This window comes from Phacochoerus africanus, chromosome 14 (assembly GCF_016906955.1).
Source record: "Phacochoerus africanus isolate WHEZ1 chromosome 14, ROS_Pafr_v1, whole genome shotgun sequence".
Lineage (NCBI taxonomy): Eukaryota > Metazoa > Chordata > Mammalia > Artiodactyla > Suidae > Phacochoerus > Phacochoerus africanus.
The window spans coordinates 13,938,522-13,959,147 of record NC_062557.1 but is presented as its reverse complement, the minus strand read 5'-3'; the positions used below and the strand labels follow the sequence as shown (position 1 = coordinate 13,959,147).

General features: G+C 46.8%; 1 protein-coding gene across 4 annotated transcripts in view; it reads right to left on the bottom strand.

The window, feature by feature from the left end:
• The window catches only part of PITPNC1 (phosphatidylinositol transfer protein cytoplasmic 1), a 274,382-nt gene that overhangs the window by 22,766 nt on the left and 230,990 nt on the right, over positions 1 to 20,626 (bottom strand). For all 4 annotated transcript variants that reach the window (XM_047756868.1, XM_047756867.1, XM_047756865.1 and 1 more), the window contains exon 7: positions 1,490 to 1,645. In XM_047756868.1, the coding sequence (XP_047612824.1) occupies positions 1,490 to 1,645 (156 nt within the window). The remainder of the gene's footprint in view (positions 1 to 1,489; positions 1,646 to 20,626) is intronic.

The window sequence follows — 20,626 nt, the reverse complement described above, 5'->3', positions numbered from 1 at the left end:
GGTTAAGAATCTGGTGTTGCTGTGAGCTCTGGTGTAGGTCACAGATGCGGCTCGGATCTGGTGTTACTGTGGCTGTGGCGTAGGCCAGAGGCTACGGTTCCAAGGCGGCCCCTAGCCTGGGAACCTCCATATGCTGGGTGCAGCCCTAAAAAGACAAAAAATATATATCTTTAGATAGATACAGAGCTGAGGCTGGAAAATATTTAGTCTGGGAGCCCCAGCTGTCTTCCTGCTTAATAACTGGGACACAGCAGGAAAACAGGAGGCCCCAGAACTGATTTCTGTATGTCCCACTTGGCTTCCACCTCTGGCTAGGCAGAGTAGATCTGGAGCTTGGCAGCTCAGTACACTTCTGTGTCTCAAATTGGCCCCGGGTCTGCTATCATCAGGAGCTCAAGTTCAATCTATCCTTTGGACCTAAATTCAAGAATTATTCATCTTATAGTTAGCTGCCCCCTGCCCCCCCAGTCTCAGTAAACAATCTAAGTAACAAAAAACTCAGCGCATTAAGGTTAAATTCCAATGCCCCCACGAGAATTTCAGAAAGCTACTCTTTACCAGTTTTTAAGTGGAAAAATAAACAGATATCTAGCCTATCTGGAATGTGGAGACAATCTGAGTAGTATTTATTTTTATGAAAATAGGAAGGGAGTTCCTGCTGTGGTGCAGCGGGTTAAGGATCTGGTGTTGTCTCTGTAGTGGTTCGGGTGGCATCTGTGGCTCAGATTTGATCCCTGGCCCAAGAACTTCCATGTGCCACAGATGTGGCAAAAGAGAGAGAGAGAGAAGAAGAGGAGGAGTTACAAGGACAATGCTTAACACTGCGTTTCCCATTCATTTCTGCGAGGATAAGGATCATGTTCGAAGCCCCTAACAAACTGAAACCATCACCAAGTGGGTTCCTGCTACAAAATGAACCTGTATAGCCAAGTAGGTTTATAGCTGAAATCCGTGTTTTGAGGCTGTTAATAATTCTTTGTTAACAGAACTATTAAACGGGCAGAAATGCTAGGACATACCATCTAATGCAATCACTGGGATTTCTCGTTCTGTCTCTTGGGGCATCTTCTACCTCAGGTGTCTACATCTGCAGGATCTTTTGAGTGAGCACTGTCCTTGGGGGGGCTGCACACACAGATACGCCCTGTGCCTCTGCCTGGAATCTGAGTACCTCAGTACCAAGTATAAGGACCTGTCCTTGGAACTACACTAGCCTGATGCCAAGAGACGAGTCTCTTTTGAAAGTCCAGCTTCCTGAACATGCCCAACAGACACGGAGGTCATAGAGTGAAAGACGAAGTGTAAAATAGCTATTGGTGGAAGAAAATGAAACAGTGGCAAAATGCAGTCCCATGAAAACAGAGTCTTCTGGATGCAGGTACCTTGTGTTGGCTCAGTGCTTGTACGTCCGTCAGGCATCGGGCACTCAGGTTTACAACAAAGACAGTGGCTTTATCTCCAGCCCAAGAAGGGACATCCGTTCACTTACCTTGTGTACAAATTGTTCCACTCTGGTCTGAAGCCCCCAGACCTCAAACTTCACCGTCACCAACTTGTAGGAACACATGATGGGCTGATGGCTATCTCTCCAGCCTTCCCTTAACTGTCCCCGTCCCGTCTTCTCTGACTTGAAGTGTTTAGGATCCTGGGTGGGGGGGAGGATATATATATCAAAGAAATGACATCTTAAAAGTTCAACCATCATTAATATGACATAAGTGAATAAGGGAAGTTAAGTGAAAGAAACCAGTCATCAAAGGCCCATAGTGTCTAATTCCATTTATGTGAAATACCCAGAAGAGGCAAATCTATGGAGAATGTAGATGAGTGGCCTAAGGCCAGGGGAAGGGGGTGGTATGGGGAATGACAGATACAGGAAAAAAGTTCCTTTTGGGGGTGATGAAAATGCTCTAAAATTAGATTTAAAGTGGTGGCTCACAACTCTGTAAAATGCTAAAAACCACTGAATTGAACATTTTAAATGAGCAAACTTTATGATATGTAAATTAGATGCCAATAAAGCTGTGACAGATGCATACATACAATATAGAAAATGCTGTGTAGGAGTTCCCGTCGTGGTGCAGTGGTTAACGAATCCAACTAGGAACCATGAGGTTGCGGGTTCGGTCCCTGCCCTTGCTCAGTGGGTTAACGATCCGGCGTTGCCATGAGCTGTGGTGTAGGTCGCAGACGCGGCTCGGATCCCAAGTTGCTGTGGCTCTGGCATAGGCTGGTGGCTACAGCTCCGATTTGACCCCTAGCCTGGGAACCTCCATATGCTGCGGGAGCGGCCCAAGAAATAGCAAAAAAGACAAAAAAAAAAAAAGAAAAAAGAAAATGCTGTGTAATATCTCAGTAGGGTTTTTGAGGGTGTGCACTGGCTCTGGGTTTGCTGATATTCTTGTATAAAGTAATATTTTAATCCCCACTATCCCAAGCATGCTTACTGAATTCACACTGTGGGCGTATGGCACAGAAGCAGGTATTACATTATGCTCTCCCTCGACCTGATTTCTTTGCCCTGGGGGTTGTGGGAGGGAACCAGGTCCCTTTGTGGTCTAAGAGGTTTGGTCTGTGTGTCACTGCCCGGCACTTCCCTCCACTCAGAGGATGGACTTGACTCTACTTGGCTATCTCTGTTCTTGGACTTTCCTCCAGGGTCCCTCCTTATTTGTTTGTTTGTTTGTTTGTCTTTTGTCCTTTTAGGGCCAAGCCTCAGCATATGGAGATTCCCAGGCTAGGGGTCTAATTGGAGTTAAATTGCTGCTGGCCTACGCCAGAGCCATAGCAACACAGGATCTAAGCTGCATCTGCGACCCACATCACAGCTCACGGCAGCACTGGATCCTTAACCCACTGAGCGAGGCCAGGGATTGAACCCGCAACCTCATGGTTCCTAGTCGGATTCGTTAACCACTGTGCCACGACGGGAACTCCTCCCCTCCTTATTTGTATCGACTGCAGGAAGGTAGTGGGTCTGCAGGTAGAAAGGAAGCAGAGTGGGACAAGTGCATAACCGATGGGATACAAAATTGACAAAAGGGATTCTGGAAGGGAGGAAGGGAAGAAGAATGCATCATATGTACCTCAAAGAAATAAGTGCTTCTGTGGCGGAAGGGGCTGGTGATCTTGACTGTGGGTAGCATTTTTGAATCTTTGGTACCAACTTTGCCATGCTATATTTTTATCACCTGGACCAACCCAGAAACTGCCACTGAACTTCTATGCATAGGGCTGGAAAGATTACAGTAATTTAATAACAGGATACATGAAAAAGGAATAAGCATAGACTGTGCCCCATGGCCAGTGCTCCGCTGATGCTGGCCGTTATTATACTTCCCAAGGCGGTCAATGAAGACTTTGATGCGCAACCCTAGAGTCCAGGGCAGAAACAGCAATGCCCTTCCAAAGCACCCCAGAATCGCTGGTAAAAGATTTTATGTTTAAGGGCATGGGACTAATTCTTGCCTAACCAGTATCCCTACACCATAAAATGCCATTAAGAACAGAGAGAGAAGACCAGTAAATCAAGCAATACATCACCCGGAAGACGACGGTAGATCATCTCCGAAGATGGCCACATCAATTCCTTCCCTCCCTGTGTTGCACTCTGTTCTGCTCCCCAAGAGGTGGAGGCTCCCTCCCCTCCCCATGGATCTAGATTGGCCTGTGACTTGCTTTGACCAATAGAAGGTGGCAGAAGAGACATGGTCATTTCAGATCTTTAAGAGAAGCTGGAAACTGGAAGCCAAAGTAAAAAGTCTAGTTTGATACCCTGAGGACGCCCAAGCTGGCCATGTGGAGGGATGCTCGCTCATTCCAGCTGAGAGGCCAGGCATGGGAGTGAAAGAGCCACTGTTGATATTTCAGTCCAAGCATACACCTCGAGAAACAGGAGATCTTGCCTGGCTAAGCCCAATCAAGATGGCACAATTGTGAGAAAGAACTATCGGTTTTATGTTTTTATTTATCTTTTTAGGGCCACACCCACGGTATATGGATGTTCCCAGGTGAGGGGTTGAATTGGAGGTCTGAGACTCATCTGCAACCTACACTTCAGCTCATGGCAACACGGGATCCTTAACCCACTGAGCAAGGTCAGAGATCAAACATGTGTCCTCATGGACACTAGTCAGATTCATTTTTGCTGAGCTATGATGGGAACTCCTTTTTTTCTTTTCTTTTTGAACCTGTGGCATATGGACGTTCCCAGGCTAGCGGTAGAACTGGAGCTGTAGCTGCTGGCCTACACCACAGGCACAGTAACACCAGATCCGAACCGTGTCTGCAAACTACACCGCAGCTCATGGCAACGTCTTAATCCTTAACCCACTGGCAAGGCCAGGGATTGAACCCGTGTCCTCGTGGACACTCGTCAGATTAGTTTCCACTGTACCATGACGGGGACTCCCCGCACAGTTGTTGTAAGGCACTGAATTCTAGGATGAAGTGTTAACTTAGCGAGAAATAACAAAATATATGCATCAAGTGGATTCCAAAACAGATGCAATAATTGAATTGCCAAAGATGAAGAGAAAGGAGTTCCAGTTATGCATCAGAGGTAATGAATCTGACTAGTATCCATGAGGATGTGGGTTCAGTCCCTGGCCGCGCTCATGGGTTGACGATCTGGTGTTGCCATGAGCTGTGGTGTAGGTCGTAGACATGGCTCAGATCCCGTGTTGCCGTGGCTGTGGTGTAGGCCGGCAGCTGTAGCTCCAATTCAACCCCTAGCCTGGGACCCTCCATATGCCACGGTGCCCACCTTTATAAGGTGTGGCCTTAAAAAACAAACAAAAAAACCCACAAACAAACAAACAAAAAGAAGCGAAGGAATGCTGCTTTGCTCTTTCCCAGCCCTCACCCAAAGTTTATACAATAAGCTACATGTGTGAAAACTATAAACAAAGACATGTATAGCGGCCAAGCAGTTCCTGCGGCTTAAAATACAAGAGCTGGGGTTAAACGGGAAGCTGCTTTCTTTCCACATCTGCTCTTCAACTTTCTCACAAAAGGCAAGTGATGGGTATAATTATCAGAACATGGACAGCTATCTTATTTATTTATTTATTTTTTGGCCGTCCCTGCAGCATATGGAAATTTCCAGGCCAGGGATCAGATCCAAGTTGCAGTTGTGACCTATACTGTATCCTTAACCCACTGTGTCGGGCTGGGGATTGAACCCTTGCTGCCACAGAGACATGCCAGGTCCTTCATCTGCTGTGCCACAGCAGGAACTCATATGGACAACGATCTTAGGGCTTAAAAGACACGGCCTCCATGCTGTGGCGAACCAGAATGCAGAGGCAAACCCTCGTGAACCTGAGTGGAGGTTGTCTTACTTGGATTAGCAACTGGGTAAACAATGGGTACTTGCGGTGCCAGCAGGCAGCTGAGGACAAGAGGCCACAGCGCCTGGCAACCCAGACATGTAAGAGGCAAAAGGCCTGGCAAATAAAGCAAGTGTGGCCATGGCCAGACTGCCTTCACTCCTCCCAGGTTCTGTGCAGTGGGCCTGAAACAGGCCTGAAGATGGAGGGCCCCGGGCCAGCTGGCTGCACCCCACGCTCCCCTCCCAGACCCAAGCACCTGATTCATCAACTAGCCTTGGCTTGTTCCTATAGCCAACCACTGCAGAAGTTGAAATGATACCTATTCTATTTTTTCAAAATGATTTTTATTTTTTCCATCATAGCTGGTTTACAGTGTTCTATTTTACTGTGTGGCAAGGCGACCCAGTCACACATACACATATACATTCCTTTTTTTCACATTATCATGCTCCATGTATCTCTTAACCCCAGATTTCCAGTCCACCCCACTCCCTCTCCTGATACCTAATCTAGAATCTTCATGTAGATTCCAGACATCTCAAGAATAAAATAAGATTGTGTAATATTAAATGTGGGACACCAGCGGATTGCATTTCTAAAGGAGTTAAGAATCGTGGGGCAAGCTTTAGTTCTGATTAAGACTGGAAAAGTACTGCCTACAGAGTGAAAACTATGCAGATGCTTAAATTCATGTGTGGTTCCTGATTGAACCACAAGATTATAAAATTATATTAGGCGATCGTGAAATAAAGTTTTGGGAAAAGGCTAGATGGGAATGAGAAGTGTGCTGCATTTTCAATGGGATGTTTAAGCTGGAAGCGGTAATTTGATCTCATAGCCTCAATTTTATGGATAAGGGTACTGAAAGAATGAAATGTTTTGTCCCCCAGTGATGGGTGCTTGGTAACAGGGCTGGGACAAGAACCCCAGCCTCCCCTAATTCTAGCCCAATGTTCTTTCCACCACATTTACTTTTAACAGTAAACAGCAAAAGGGTGTTTTTGTTATAGCCAGATGCCAAAGAAGAAATTAACAATTGGGCTTTTTATGGCAACAGCGGGTTGATTTTTTTGCAAGTCTGGTGCCACATCCATAGCTGCTGATTTCATCTAGGAAATCTCATACATGGCCTATAATCAGGGATTCATTTTCAAAGAGCTGGAGGGAGGAAAGGGAGGAAGATTTACCAGAGGACTCCTTCAATCAAAACCCAAGATTAGAAATGAACATCCAGGAGTTCCCGTTGTGGCTCAGCAGTTAGTGAACCTGACTAGCATCCATGAGGATGAGGGTTCGATCCCTGGCCTCGCTCAGTGGGTTAAGGAGCCGGCATTGCTATGAGCTGTGGTGAAGGTCACAAACGTGGTGCGGATCCAACACTGCTGTGGCTGTGGCGCAGGCTGGCAGCTGCAGCTCTGATTTGACCCCTAGCCTGCGAACCTCCATATGCTGATGTGCGGCCCTAAAAAGAAAGAAAAAAGAAAAAAAAAAGAGAAATGAACATCCAGCTGAATGCCTTTGATTGGAGATGAGCTAAATAAATAAATAAATAAAATTTAAAAATTAAACCACTGAGTCTTATGTGAAATATTCTGGTCTCTGCAAACTCTTCTCCTTTCCATGGTCCACTCCCCCCTACACTCTGGCTCCTCTGCCTCACCTTCCCCCCAAATACTCATTTCTCCTGAGATCATTACCTTCAACTGCCATTTTCTCACTTGAGTTTGCAAACATAAGTGTCTAAATTGCCCCATTTCATATGTCATTCTTATAACCTTTCAAATGTTTTTATTTTTTAAATGTCAAGTTTGTGTTTCTAAAGCTACTATAGTATTTTGGTTCTGATTCAAACTCTGTTATATCACCCATTCTTTACACAAGAACTGTATTGTTTTACATTTAAATTTTTCATTTCCAGGTAGGTTTCCTTATTTTATTTTTTAATTTTTTGGCTGCACCTGCAACATAGAGAAGTTCCCAGGAGTTCCTGTTGTGGCGCAGTGGTTAACGAATCCGACCAGGAACCATGAGGTTGTGGGTTCGGTCCCTGGCCTTGCTCAGTGGGTTAAGGATCCGGCGTTGCTGTGACCTGTGGTGTAAGTTGCAGACGAGGCTCGGATCCCGCGTTGCTGTGGCTCTGGCGAAGGCCGGTGGCTACATCTCCGATTAGACCCCTAGCCTGGGAACCTCCATATGCAACGGGAGCAGCCCTAGAAATGGCAAAAAGGCAAAAAAAAAAAAAAAAGTTCCCAGGCCAGGGACTGAATCCAAGCCACAGCTCCAGCCACAGCTCCAGCAATGCCAGATTTTTAACCCACTGCAGTGGTTTGGGGATCAAACCTGGGCCTCAGCAGTGACCTGAGCCACTGCAGAGATCCTTAACCCTCAGTGCCACAAAGAGAACTCTAGGTTTCCTTTTTTTTTTCTTTTTTGTCTTTTTGTCTTTTTAGAGCCGCGCCCTCCATATGGTTCCCAGGCTAGGGGTCTAATCGGAGCTGCTGCTGCCAGCCTGTGCCAGAGCCACAGCAACACGGGATCCGAGCTGTGTCTTCAACCTACACCACATCTCACAGCAACGCCAGATCCTTAACCCACTGAGCGAGGTGAGGGATCAAACCTGCAACCTCATGGTTCCTAATTGGATTTGTTTCCATTGCTCAAAGACAGGAACTCCCTAGGTTTCCTTATTTTAAAATGAAGTCTATAAAGCTTCATTCCTTTTTCTCTTTTAGGGGCACATCTGTGGCATGTGGAAGTTCCCAGGCTAGGGGTCCAATCGAAGCTGTAGCAAAGCCACAGGAACGCAGGATCTGAGCCACATCTGTGACCTATGCCTCAGCTTGTGGCAACACTGTATCCTTAACCTACTGAGCAAGGCCGGGGATCGAATTCACATCCTCAAAGACACTATGTCAGGTTTCTAACCCGCTGAGCCACAATGGGAATGCCTTCACCTTCATCTCTGATGCCACAAATCCCCTTGGCCTTCCCACATTTTGGTTTTAGGGTTTGGACTGTTTTACAAGGGCATGGAATCTCTGTAGTAGGTGAGCGACCCTGCTAAAAGACGTCCAAGTCCTCATCCCTGGTTCCTGCGAACGAGATCTTACTGGGGGAGAAAAGGTCTTCGTAGATGGAGTGAAACTAAGGGTCTAGAGATGAGCTCATCCTAGATTAGGAGGAAGGGCCGCAAATCCAATAACAAGCACGCTGATAAGAGACAGAAAAGAAGACCCAGGGAGGCCAGGTGAGGCTGAGGCAGAGACTGGAGATATGCAGCCACAGTCCACAGCACTCCTGGAACCACCAGAAGCTACGGGAGGCAAGAAAGGCCTCTCTCCCAGAGCCTCAGCTTCAATAAGGACTTCTGTCCTCCAGAACGGCGACACACCTCTGGGAGGAGGAATAAACCCGAAGGCTTCTGACCAAACTGGTCCTGGGTGGGGTCTGTGCAGCCAGATTTTCAAAAGCTCACCCCAGGTGATCCAAATGTAGAGCCAAGCTCCAAGCACTGCTAACAGAATACAAATGCCACCCCCGCGCTCCGGATGAGGAGCCTGAAGCTGAGACGATCACTGACTAATCCACAGGCCTCTAGGATTCAAGCTCGGGGCGGGGGCGACTCCCGGACCTGGGTTCCCTGCCCCTCAACCAGGCGGACTGGGCAGTCTTGGCTGAAATTCTGGCACAGGCTGTCAGAGGGGAGCTTTGGTCTCCTCATCTGCAGGATGGTTCATACGAAAGCCCTCATGGGACTGCTGCAAGGCTTAAATTGGATAATGTGGGCAAAGACCCCAGCCCTACACGTGAAAGGTGGTGCCGGATTCACAGGAAACATCCCAGAGCACAGGATAAGAAGTACGAGATCCTGAAACATCCTTAAGAGATACTGTAATGCAATTTCCTCAAATCTCATTAAGCTCCTCAGAAGAAAGGCAGCAGGAATATCTGAAGTGCTGCAGGGTTATTATTACTTTATTATCCCTGTGTCAAGGGTATAGAAAAACAAGTGCCCCCAAATATGGCTGCCCACCAGCATGCTGCTGTCCTTTTGCCCGTGAGAGGTGGGGTGGACGTCTCCAGTTTCTGGAGGCTGTCACCTGTCAGCGTCCATATGTATGGTGGTGGAAGAAATCCCAAAAAAGGGGCTTTTGCTTCTTGGACGCTTATGACTAGGTTCTAGGCCAAGGACAAGTGACAGTCATCAGGCCGAGAAGCAACCCCTTTCCCACCTTCTCTTTCCAGAACACTGTTTTATGTTGACAAAGCAGGGTATGAAGCAGGTTGCCCTACACCCTTAAAGAAAGGGATTTCACTGATTTTATCGGGGTCCCGGAACCCCATGGGGGGCACATGCAGGAGCTGTTTCATCCAAGCTGGGAGCTTCCCTTGCAGATGGACACACCGGACAGCTATGTCTCGGGGTCAGGATGGGTCAGATTCAAAATCAGACAGGCTTTGAGCATCAGAGGGGTCGTTTAAAAGCCTTCCTCTTAAAGAGTGGAGAGCAGCACAGAGAGAAATACAATCCTTTCCCTCCTGGAATCTTCCGAGTGAGGGTGCAGCTTGTTTCCCTAACGGGGAGCCCAGCTGGTTTGCGAGGGCTGATGCAACAACGTGACCACAAGCTGGGGGCTTAAGCAGAAATGCATTGTCTCACGGTTCTGGGGCTAGAAGTCTGCGATCAAGGTGTCAGGAGCATAGGTCCCCTCTGGGGTCTGGAAAGGAGAGTCTGTCCCATGCCTCTTTGCAGTTCCAGTGGTTTGGCTGGCTGGCAATTTTGGTGTTCCTTGACCTGTCGATGTAAACTCCGGTCACGTAGCATTGTCCTGTGGGTCTACACATCGTCCTCCTTCTGGGCATGACTGTCTCTGTGTCTAAATTTCTTCCCTGCATAAGGACACAGAGTTCCCTGGTGGCTCAGTGGGTTAAGGACCTGGTGTTGTTGCAGCTGTGGCTCAGGTCACTGCTGTGGCACAGGTTTGATCCCTGGTCCAGAACTTCCCATGCCATGGGCATGGCCAAAAAAAAAAAAAAAAAAGACACAATCATGGTGGATTAGGGGGCCACTCAACCTCACGTTCATTTGATAACCTCTGAAAAGACCCTGTTTCTAAATAAAGTCACACTCTCAGGTAGTAGGGGTCGGAATGTCAACATATCTTTTTGGGGGACCCAGTTCAACCTAAAATACCAAATCAGAGAGGTTTTCACAAGGGAAAGCATCTAGATTCCCCTGTGACTCTTCCATAGCTAGTTCATCCACTCAGTCAATACTCTTGCTTTGAGGGCCCTGCCCAGCAGTTGGCTAACTGGGAACACACCAGGCTGTAAGTTCCTCTGGCTGGGGGCTTTTAAATCCATCCACAATGAGAGCTCTGGCTCTGAATCCCACCGGTGCTCCCCGGGCTTGGCAGATGGCAAATTGGACCCTTGTCGTTAAAGCCCATCTATATGAAGCTGGTGCCAGGGCTTCTCCCTGGGACCAGATGGACCTCGACAGCCACCCTTCTGTGTGGGTGCATCTTTTTTACAAGGCTTCCTCTCTCTTGGGTCAATCACACCTTCAGGGCTCATCCATCTCACACTTGGACAAAGCAGAACAAAGGTGATGCTAAGGGCTTCTTGCTTAGTGCAGCCCATGTGAAACTGTGTCCCTGCCTTTGTCACCAGCAGTCTCGCATCTGGGAGGTGCAAGGAGAACCCCGCAGGAGATCTGGGCCTGGCTGGAGCACAGCTTGCATCTCAGAGGCAATATTATTAGCCGGCATTCACTGAGATATAAAGTCTCTGTGATTAATTATGCTTTCAATTTGAGCCACAAAGGACTATAGCCAACAAAGGCTTGCCCTGTTAATTGAAATTAGAAGTCTTTGATAAATGTTAAGTGAAAAAGGGCTAAGCAGTAAGTGGCTAGGAATTGCTATATATTATGCAACTATAATGCTCACCCCTCAATTAGGAACGAACTAAGACATCTGAAAAATATCAGATTTTTTCCCCTGCATTTTGGAACTTTTCTTGAAGACTCCATGTTACAGATATTATTCTCATTCCCTTTCAAATGAATGGTTATTTCAACCGGGCAAAATTTAGCCCCAAATGTGGACCAATATTTCTTGAACTTGAATCTTAAAAGGGACACATAAAAATGAAAGAGCTTTCAAAAAAGCTGGTCCCCACAGACCTCATATTAAAGGATCCCATTCATATGAAATGTCCAGAAAAGGGAACTCTACAGAGACAGGAAGATTAGTGATTGCCTGGGCTGGGGTGGGTTTGAGGGGGTGAGAGACTAGCGGGGGCGAGAGTCAAAGACTACAGGGTTTCTCTTTGGAGGTGATGGACCTGTTTTAAATGATTGTGGAGGTGGTTACCCGTATCTGGGAATATACTAAAATTCATTGAATTCTCTACCTTAAATGGGTGAATTGTATGGTATGTGAATTAGATTTCATAAAGATGTTTTTTAAAAAAAGCAACCGAGTGTGCTTAAGAATTGACCGAAAGCTTTTCTTAAAAGGTCACCTGATGTGCTTCAGCTTAAAAAAAAACAAACAAAAAACCAAAAAAAAAACAAAAACCAAAAAACCCCTAAATGCAAATTGTGGCCAGAAGCAGCCAATTCTTGCTTTGTTAGCAGTTAATACCTAAAGTGCTATTTTTAAAGCATTTGCTCTTGGCACTAGCGTGTACCGCAAACACAAGAGTGATTTGTGCTTGTCCTCTGCAAAGCGACTCTCTTAAAAGACTTGACTCAGAAGGTGTGTCTGGCATGTAGAAAGGCAGAGAAAAAGGTGGCTGTGGTTGAGGGAGTGTGTTTTTGGTGGGTGTTCTGAGCCCTTCTCAGTTCTAATTTAGTGCCAAAAAAAAAAAAAATCAAAACTCTATTTGCAAAAGAGGGAGCATGAGAATAGAAAATCTGAGCATAAACCACAAAACAATTTAATAGTCAGCAGCCTCCAGCCCCGAGTGATGCCGTTTAGGGGCGAGGAAGAGGACCCAGCGAGAGAGAACCTAAAGAGAGGTGGTCAGGGGGAAGGAGAGGCTAGAAGGAGGGAAAAGTCACCATCTAGCAAATGGGAATCAAATGCTTGCTGGGTACTGGCACTTTAGATACCTCTCTCATTTAATCTTTGCAGTATAAGAAATGTATTTGAGGTGACTTAGGATGCAGCCCCTAGATGGCCTCAGGGTGAGGCTGGTTATCAGAAACATCAAGTGCTTAGTCCACTGGCCTCTGGGGAGGGGAGAAGAAGGAGGCTGGTGGTTGACATACAAACTAAACTCTTGACGAGGGACTGGAGCCCTCCCGGGCTGGGGAACACATCCCTGTGTGGGGTGGCAGCGGGGTGGTGGTTTGCGCCCCCCTCCCTCATCCCTTAGGCCCTATGGCTGTTCCTAAACTGTTCTCTTCATAATAAACTAGTAAACGTAAGGCTAGTGTTTTCTCTTTCGCTTTCTTTCCCTCTTCCTTCCTTCCTCCCACCCTCCCTCTTTCCATCTGTCTGTCTGTCTTTCTGTCTTTCTAGGGCTGCACCCGTGGCATATGCAAGTTCCCAGGCGAGGGAGTGAGTCGGAGCTGCAGCTGCTGTCTTACACTGCAGCTCACCGCAACGCCGGATCCTTAACCCACTGAGCGAGGCCAGGGATGGAATCCGTGTCCGCTTGGATCCTCGTCGGGTTTGTTACTGTTGAGCTGCAGTGGGAACTCCCAGGTCAAGGGTTTTCCTGAGCTCTGTGAGCTCTCCTAGCACAGTTCTCCGATGTCAGGATGACATTGCGGGAAGGAGGGAAAAACAGACACACTAGTTACTGTGCTGCCCTGGATTCGTGACTGGCATCTGAAGTGGGAGGGGTCTTACGGGGCCAAGTCCTTGAACTTGTGCTATGTGATGCTAAAGTCAGTGTCGAAACAATTGAATTGTTGACACTCGGATGGTGTTAGAGAATTGGAGAATTGCTGAGTTTCAGAGCAAACACCCTGGAATTTTCCTCACTACCAACCTCGAAGGTAGTACACTGTTATCCTTATTTTGTATAATGTCCAAGGGATGGCCCCCATCCTACTCTCAGGCTTGTTCTCCGCAGCTCCGTCTCCGCCCTTGTCATGGGTTTCTCCCACAAGCCTCCTCCTTCAGAAATCTCCAGATGGGCAGCAGGCATCCATCAATCTCCGTGTTTTCCTGTGAACTCTGTGCAGTCTCCCTCTAGTCTGGTGGGATGGCAGGTTCCCAGCCAGGCAAATCGCGGGTTTTTGGGGGTTTTTTGGTAGATGCTCCAATTTCTATAATTAATTCTCTTGGAATACTTCCTTTACATGGCTTTGGGGTTGGGCAAGAAGCATACTCCCAATGACCCTAAGAACTCCCCTCCCGCATCTATAGACTAGGAATGGGGGAGAGATGGATGGCGGGTGCCACGGCGAGAGGGCCATTTGGGTCAGCCCTGGGGAGTACCTGGCCATGGTGATGAGCAGCTGCCCGTGGAGTGTGGACTTATAACTCCTCTTTGTCCCCGGCTTCAGGCCTGGTCCCCCATTTCAGAGCAACGAGACATAAAGCTAATTTGTTCCTTTTGGCACAAACGGATATGACTTCATATTTTTAAGATCACCTCTAATCCAACCATAGTCATTCAAGGGCCCACTGGAGAGGACCCCACCTTCCTATGTGTGACAGTGAGAGGCCAGGCACCAGCTCTCCTAGCAGCCAATGAGCCAAGCTCTTCCCATAAAGGAGGGCTCCGTGTGCAGCCCCTTTGAGCTGGTACTGTTCCTGCTCACTCTGATCTTAGCTGTGCTGTCTGGCCACATGCTATGAAGCGTGGATAACTGTATCATGTACCCATACGGAGCGTTTACAGTGTGGTCCATGGATAGCTTAAGTTTATGAAATCAAGAGCTGATAATAGACTAAGAAATACTCTTAATGAGTTGCACCAGGGCAACCGTGATCAGCACTGGATTAACTGTCTCTGAATCTCGCTTGCTCTCCATGCTCTGAATTATTCTGGGAAACTTGGAACTCCAACTTGCTTTGGGGTTAGGCAAGAAACTGGGATAGAGATATTCAATAATAATAAACCAATCGGTCTGTATGTGAAGGCAGTAAAGGATTCCATTTTTAAAGCTGGAATAGATTTCAAACTTAGTTTAAGAACTCATTTTTTATTGATTTAAAAAATAAAAGATAAAGAAAAATAAAAAAATACAAGGGCAGAGTAAATAAAAAAAACCTAATTTTGTTTTTTTCAAATATAGTATTATTCGGAATCCCAAGATATAAAGAAGGTTAAAAACTGATGAGTGGATTCCTTGGACTATTTCCACGTTCATTGTTGGACAATTTATTTTTATTGGGCTCAGAAGCATCTCTGTGGAGTCCTAGGTTCTCTGGAGCAGAACTGAGTGGGGACCAAAAAGGCTCTGGAATGAGACATCCCTGGGTTTGAATTTCTTTCTTTCTTTCTTTCTTTTTTTTTATTTGTCTTTCTTCCTTTTCTAGGGCTGCTCCCACGGCACATGGAGGTTCCCAGGCTAGGGGTCTAATCAGAGCTGTAGCTGCCAGCCTACGCCAGAGCCACAGCCACGTGGGATCCAAGCCACATCTGCGACCTACACCACAGCTCACAGCAACGCCGGAACCTTATTGGGTTTGAATTTCTGCTGGAGCAACAACTCCCTGGGTGAACCTGGGCACGTTATTTAATGCTAAGGCTATTTGTGGGGATGATAAAATGAGAAGGGGAATGTTTCTCAAACCGGGGTCTCTAGCTGTATTCTTTAGGGGCTATGACTTTTGTTTTCTGTTTAGTGGGTTCCTGTGTTACTCACATGTGGGATGGCCACGTTTCACTTTTCCCAGCCCAGGTTCGTTTTGGCCAACTCATTAGTTCCTAGAATGTTCACACGGAGGAAAATTTTCCTAAAAGAAGGGGGGTCGAGTTCCATCAGATCATTAAACGTGAGGAAGAAAGTCGAGGGACCGGGAAGGCCTTTGCTTCTCCTTAGTGTCTTTTCCTCAGGTCCTCCATTCAAGCGCTTGGTGAGGCTTGGGGGTTAGCAGAGCACATTTCAGGAGGAAACAAATTTCCTGGAGTGTTTTTTCAAAGACAGACAACAGTGTTTGTACCTTTGGCTTTGCCTGAAGGAGTCAGCTTGGTGGGGGAAGAGAAGCACAGTCTTTGGCGTTTGAACCAAGGCTTCCTGAAACTTTCAGCAAGCTACTTAGACTTCTCTGAGCCTCAGTTTCTCTATCAAGAAAATGGAAACAATATCTGTTCTACTGGGTGGTTAGCGTTAAGCAATATAACTGAATAAAACAACTTAGCAGTGACTCCTCTTGTTCTCAAAAGTTAGTGCCTACTCCTCTAGAGCCAGGTTTAACCACCCTGTGAGAAATCTGTTGAAACCTTCTAAGGCCCAAGTTAACGAGCTGGTAATTGTATGTCTTTCTTTGGGTCCCTTGACAATAAAAGATGAAGACAAGCAACTTAATAGCACCTATTCTTTCCCAGATATTTTTGGAGTAGAAGTCGAACAGTTGTACTTGGAGTCTGAAAAAAACAGAAGCAGCGGAGGAGCGAATCACTGGGTCAGGTCTTATTTCTCAAAGGGGAAAAAAAAAAAAAATACCACCTCCATCATCCCAGAGTCGCAGCTGTAGATTCTTCAAGTTAGTTGGGAAAGGGCTTCGGCAAGATCGAGCCAGAGGATCTGATGGACACCAATTACAGTCTTTGATTAAAGACAGCAAACTTCAATGAGGGCTATTCCAAAGCCAGACCCCAACTCAGAAGCAACTTACAACTGCCCAAAGGTGTATGATAAAAACACTCTCGGCTGGCAAGGAAGGCGTTGAGTATGACTCTACAGATGACAGATGGTATCAGATTCTCAACAGATGGAATGAAATCCCAAGGTACTGACCCCTCCCTTGGTAGAGGAATGGGCAGTCTTCCAGGCTTACGCTGTTATTTCCTTCTGCCTTCAAAAAATTAAGTAGCGCTAAAATGGCTTAAAAATGTGAACACAGTAAATGGCGCTCTCTTAGGCAGACCTTCCCTACCTTGAATGGGAGATAGACGTGAGAAGGTAGTGGTCCCCTCAGCCCCTGGGGAAGTAGCAGCAGACTAGGCTTCCCCTAGTGACCGGGAGCCCCCAACGTGCCAGTCAGACCGATCGTCCTTCTACGCGTGTCATGGTGTGAACAAGGCTGGGAAGCTCTGCTCTGAGGTTATTTCTCCAAACCTGGTGCATCTGCACACAGGTCCTTGGGTCCCATCTTACCACGTCTGGTTTGTTCGGTCCAGAGAGGGTCTCAGACATCTGCATTTTTTTGAAAAGCTCTTAAGGTGATCCAAATCTGATCTGGGAACTCTGCCCTAAGGGTGAGAGGTTCTGGTGTTTTATTTTGTTTTTATTTTCTTGGCTGCGCCCGAGGCATGTGGAAGTTCCTGGGCTAGGAATTGGTTCGAACCCGTGCCACAGCAGCGACCCAAGCTGCTGCAGGGACAATGCCAGATCCTTAACCCACTATGCCACAAGAGAACTCCTTCATAAGACTAAAAATAGCAGGGGTTTATATAGGTGACCCAAGCTGTGAGCAAGTTGTGGATTTAATGCCTGTTTTCTTGAAGGTACAGAGGGGGGTCCTCCATGAGATGAATTCAAGAGGTTGGTCATATCTGTTCACTTCTGACTGAAAGCTTTGGACCCTTTGGATCCTGTTTCCTTCTTCTTCATCTTTTTTTTTTTTTAGGGCTGCCCCTGTGGCATAGGGAGGTTCCCAGGCTAGGGGTTGAATCGGAGCTGTAGCTGCTGGCCTACACCACAGCCACAGCAACAGCAATGCCAGATCCAAGCCACATCTTCGACCTACACAGACACAGCATGCAGCAACAGTGGATCCTTAACCCACTGGCTGAAGCCAGGGATCGAACATGTTTCCTTCTTTTTTTTTTTTTTTTGTCTTTTCTAGGGCTGCTCCCACGGCATCTGGAGGTTCCCAGGCCAGGGGTCCAATTGGAGCTTTTGCTGCTGGCCTAGGCCAGAGCCACAGCAATGTGGGATCCGAGCCGCCTCTGCGACCTACACCACAGCTCACGGCAATGCCGGATGCTTAACCCACTGAGCGAGGCCAGGGATTGAACCCACAACCTCATGGTTCCGAGTCGGATTTGTTAACCACTGAGCCACGACGGGAACTCCCCTGTTTCCTTCTTTTAAAGTCTTAACTATTACTCTTCTAAATACACCTGATAAAAGGCTCATGGTGGACAGCTGATAAAATGCCAAAATCACCTGGGTAGCATCCTGGGACTCCAGTGCCACAAACTGCCCCAAGCTGGCACAACAAAGAGTAAATGTAACTTCCAAGGTTTCTTAGAGGTGAAGCATCAGAGACACATGGAGTCTGAATTCAGGTTAAACAACAACAGATGTAATAACAACACATTAAAAAAAAGTCTCAGCAATACAAACGGCTCTATTTTCTAAGGGATCTTGATGGACCTGCAGAAAAGTCTGTGACCTTATGAACTGGAGTGAGTAAAACCAACACTCTGCTTCTCTTCTCCATTCATGCCAATAAGTAAAAAGCAATATGCCAACACACTCCCATAGCCCCACTCATGGCAGCCACTTTCCAAAGACACTTAGTTTCCACTGAGCAACCATCTCACCAACACATCTGCAGCTCTCAATGCCGGAGTCAAAGCAGGGGGAAGAGAACACTTACGAAATGCTTATTATGTGCCAGGACCGTGCTAGTCATTATTTAATGCCTTGTCTTTCACATCATCTCACTGCGTCTCAGTTCATCTCTCCATCATTTGAACAGAGGAAGAGATCCAAGAGGGTGAGTCATCATTGGTGCTGATGAAATGCAACGTGATGCCCGGGGAGGCCTTCCGAAGCCAGAGCCCCTTATGACATCAGGGCTGAGCTCCACCTACACATGGACAGCACGGGCTAGGAATCCCCATCCAGATGTTCTGTTCGTTATCTTTTGTACATCCCTCTCCAACAAGCCTACGTGTTTCTCCCTTCAGTGGATGCTTTGCACGGTTGAATCCTTCCTTTTAGGACATGGGGCTCTTTCCATTGAGTCAATGACCTGATGCCACAATCAACAACTCCACTCCTGGCAGAGACCTAGAATCTCCGGTTTTGATCTCATATTTAGGAACGCATCTGCCTCAGTTTTGTTTGACTCACGTGCTTTGGCATTTCACTACCTAATTCAATGGATAAGACTGGGAACTGCTACTCTTGGCACCAAGCTCTGGGGAACCTCACTCATGAAAATTATTGCAGCAGTTTAAATTGTTTATTTTTCCCTTGAAAAATTAAAAAACAAAAATTCTTTCTCTAGGATGGAGTTGGGGACTACCGTCTTCCTAGAACACCCAATAAGAACTGGCTTTGGAGTTCTCCTGTGGAGCCGTGGGTTAAGGATCCGGCATTGTCACTGCAGCAGCTTGGGTCACTGTGGCATGGGTTCAGATCCCCGGCCCGGGATTTTTTTCAAAAAATGGCTTTGCTCACAATGTTGTGGTGGCTCCACATCATTAGGCAAAAGAACAGTACTGGCTTTAAAAACAAGCACTAGGCATAGTATTTCCCAGCTTTCTTTACCTTGGAAGAAATGAGAACTGAAAGAGCGTACCTATTTGTTCCCTTGGGAAGTGAGTTGCCCATTACTGGTCTACAAACGATGCAGCCGGGGTTACCGAAGGCTGGACTACTGTTTAGAGCCCTGGTATTTCCAAAAGTTTCTTTTCATTAACAAAGTATTACTGCTCCAATATGGCTAAAGGTGATTTGTTCATGAAAGAGGCAGTGGAAGAGGGAGAGAAGAAGGTTGATGGGTTGCAGGTCCTAAACCTCTTGGTGTCCAGGAGCCTGCCCTCACTGTCCCCTGAGAGATTTAGCCTCTCTGGTGCCGTCACAAATAAAGATGTCTTGACAGACGGCAGGTAACCCTGCCTTCACAGTTCTCTGCTGCTTGCAGAATAAAATCCAAATTCCCTGGCTTGGCATTCAAGGCTATTCTTCCCTGCCTCAGTCACTCGCTGACCCTTGAGCACTCATTGGAATTATCTACTTTTTCACTGCCTTTGCTCTCACTTACTTCACTGCCTTTCTAATTTCACTTCTTCAAACTTCAGGAGGTTCCCACATGAGTGTGGGTCACAGGGTCATTATTAAATGACTTTGGAGTCGGGGATGATTTGCCTATATTTAACAAGATTTAAGCCCACATAGACATCGACTCAACAATTTCACTTTTAGAACTTAATCTATAGAAATATTAAAACTAGGAGTTCCCTAGTGGCCTAGTGGTTAAGGACCCAGCATTGTCACTGCTGTGGCATGGGTTTGATTCCTGGCCTGGGAATTTCCACACACTGCGAGTGTAGCCAAAGGGGGGAAAACTATACTGGAGTTCCTGTCGTGGCTCAGCGAAAACAAATCTGACTAGTATCCATGAGGACACAGGTTTGATCCCAGGCCTCACTCAGTGGGTTAAGGATCTGGTGTTGCGGTGAGCTGTGATGTAAGTTAAAGATATAGCTCGGATCCCATGGCGTAGGCTGGCAGCTACAGCTCCAAATCCACCCCTAGCCTGGGAACCTCCATATGCCATGGGTGTGGCCCTAAAAAGACAAAAAGAAAACTACACCAAAAAAATACAGCAGGAGGATGGTGCCTGCAGTCTTGTAAGAGCAAAATAACGGAAACACCACAAATGTCCACCCAATGGAGAAGGACATAATCATACACTGGCACATCACACAGTCCTTACAAAGCCTGCCAGAGAGATGTGTGCCACCCCAGAAAGACGGCAAGCTTACATCCTTAGTGAGAAAATGCATGTTGCGGGAGCTCCCATTGTAGCTCAGTGGTAAGGAAACAGACTGGCATCCTTGAGGACGCAGGTTTGATCCCTGGCCTCACTCAGTGGGTTAAGGATCTAGTGTTGCCATGAGCTGTGATGTAGGTGGAAGACGTGGCTCGGACCCCACCTTGCTGTGGCGGTGGCGAAGGTTGGCAGCTACAGCTCCAATTCCACCCCTAGCTTGGGAACTTCCATATGCCACAGGTATGGCCCTAAAAAGACAAAAACAAACAAAAAAAAGTCAAAAAAAAAGGAAAATACATGTTGCAGACTTGCCTTGTGTGCACTTATTTGTACAAACTGATGTTATGTATGGCATTATGTTTAAGTATAAACACCATAAACCCCAACTTTAACAACACCATCTTTGTGATGAGGCATCACAGGATA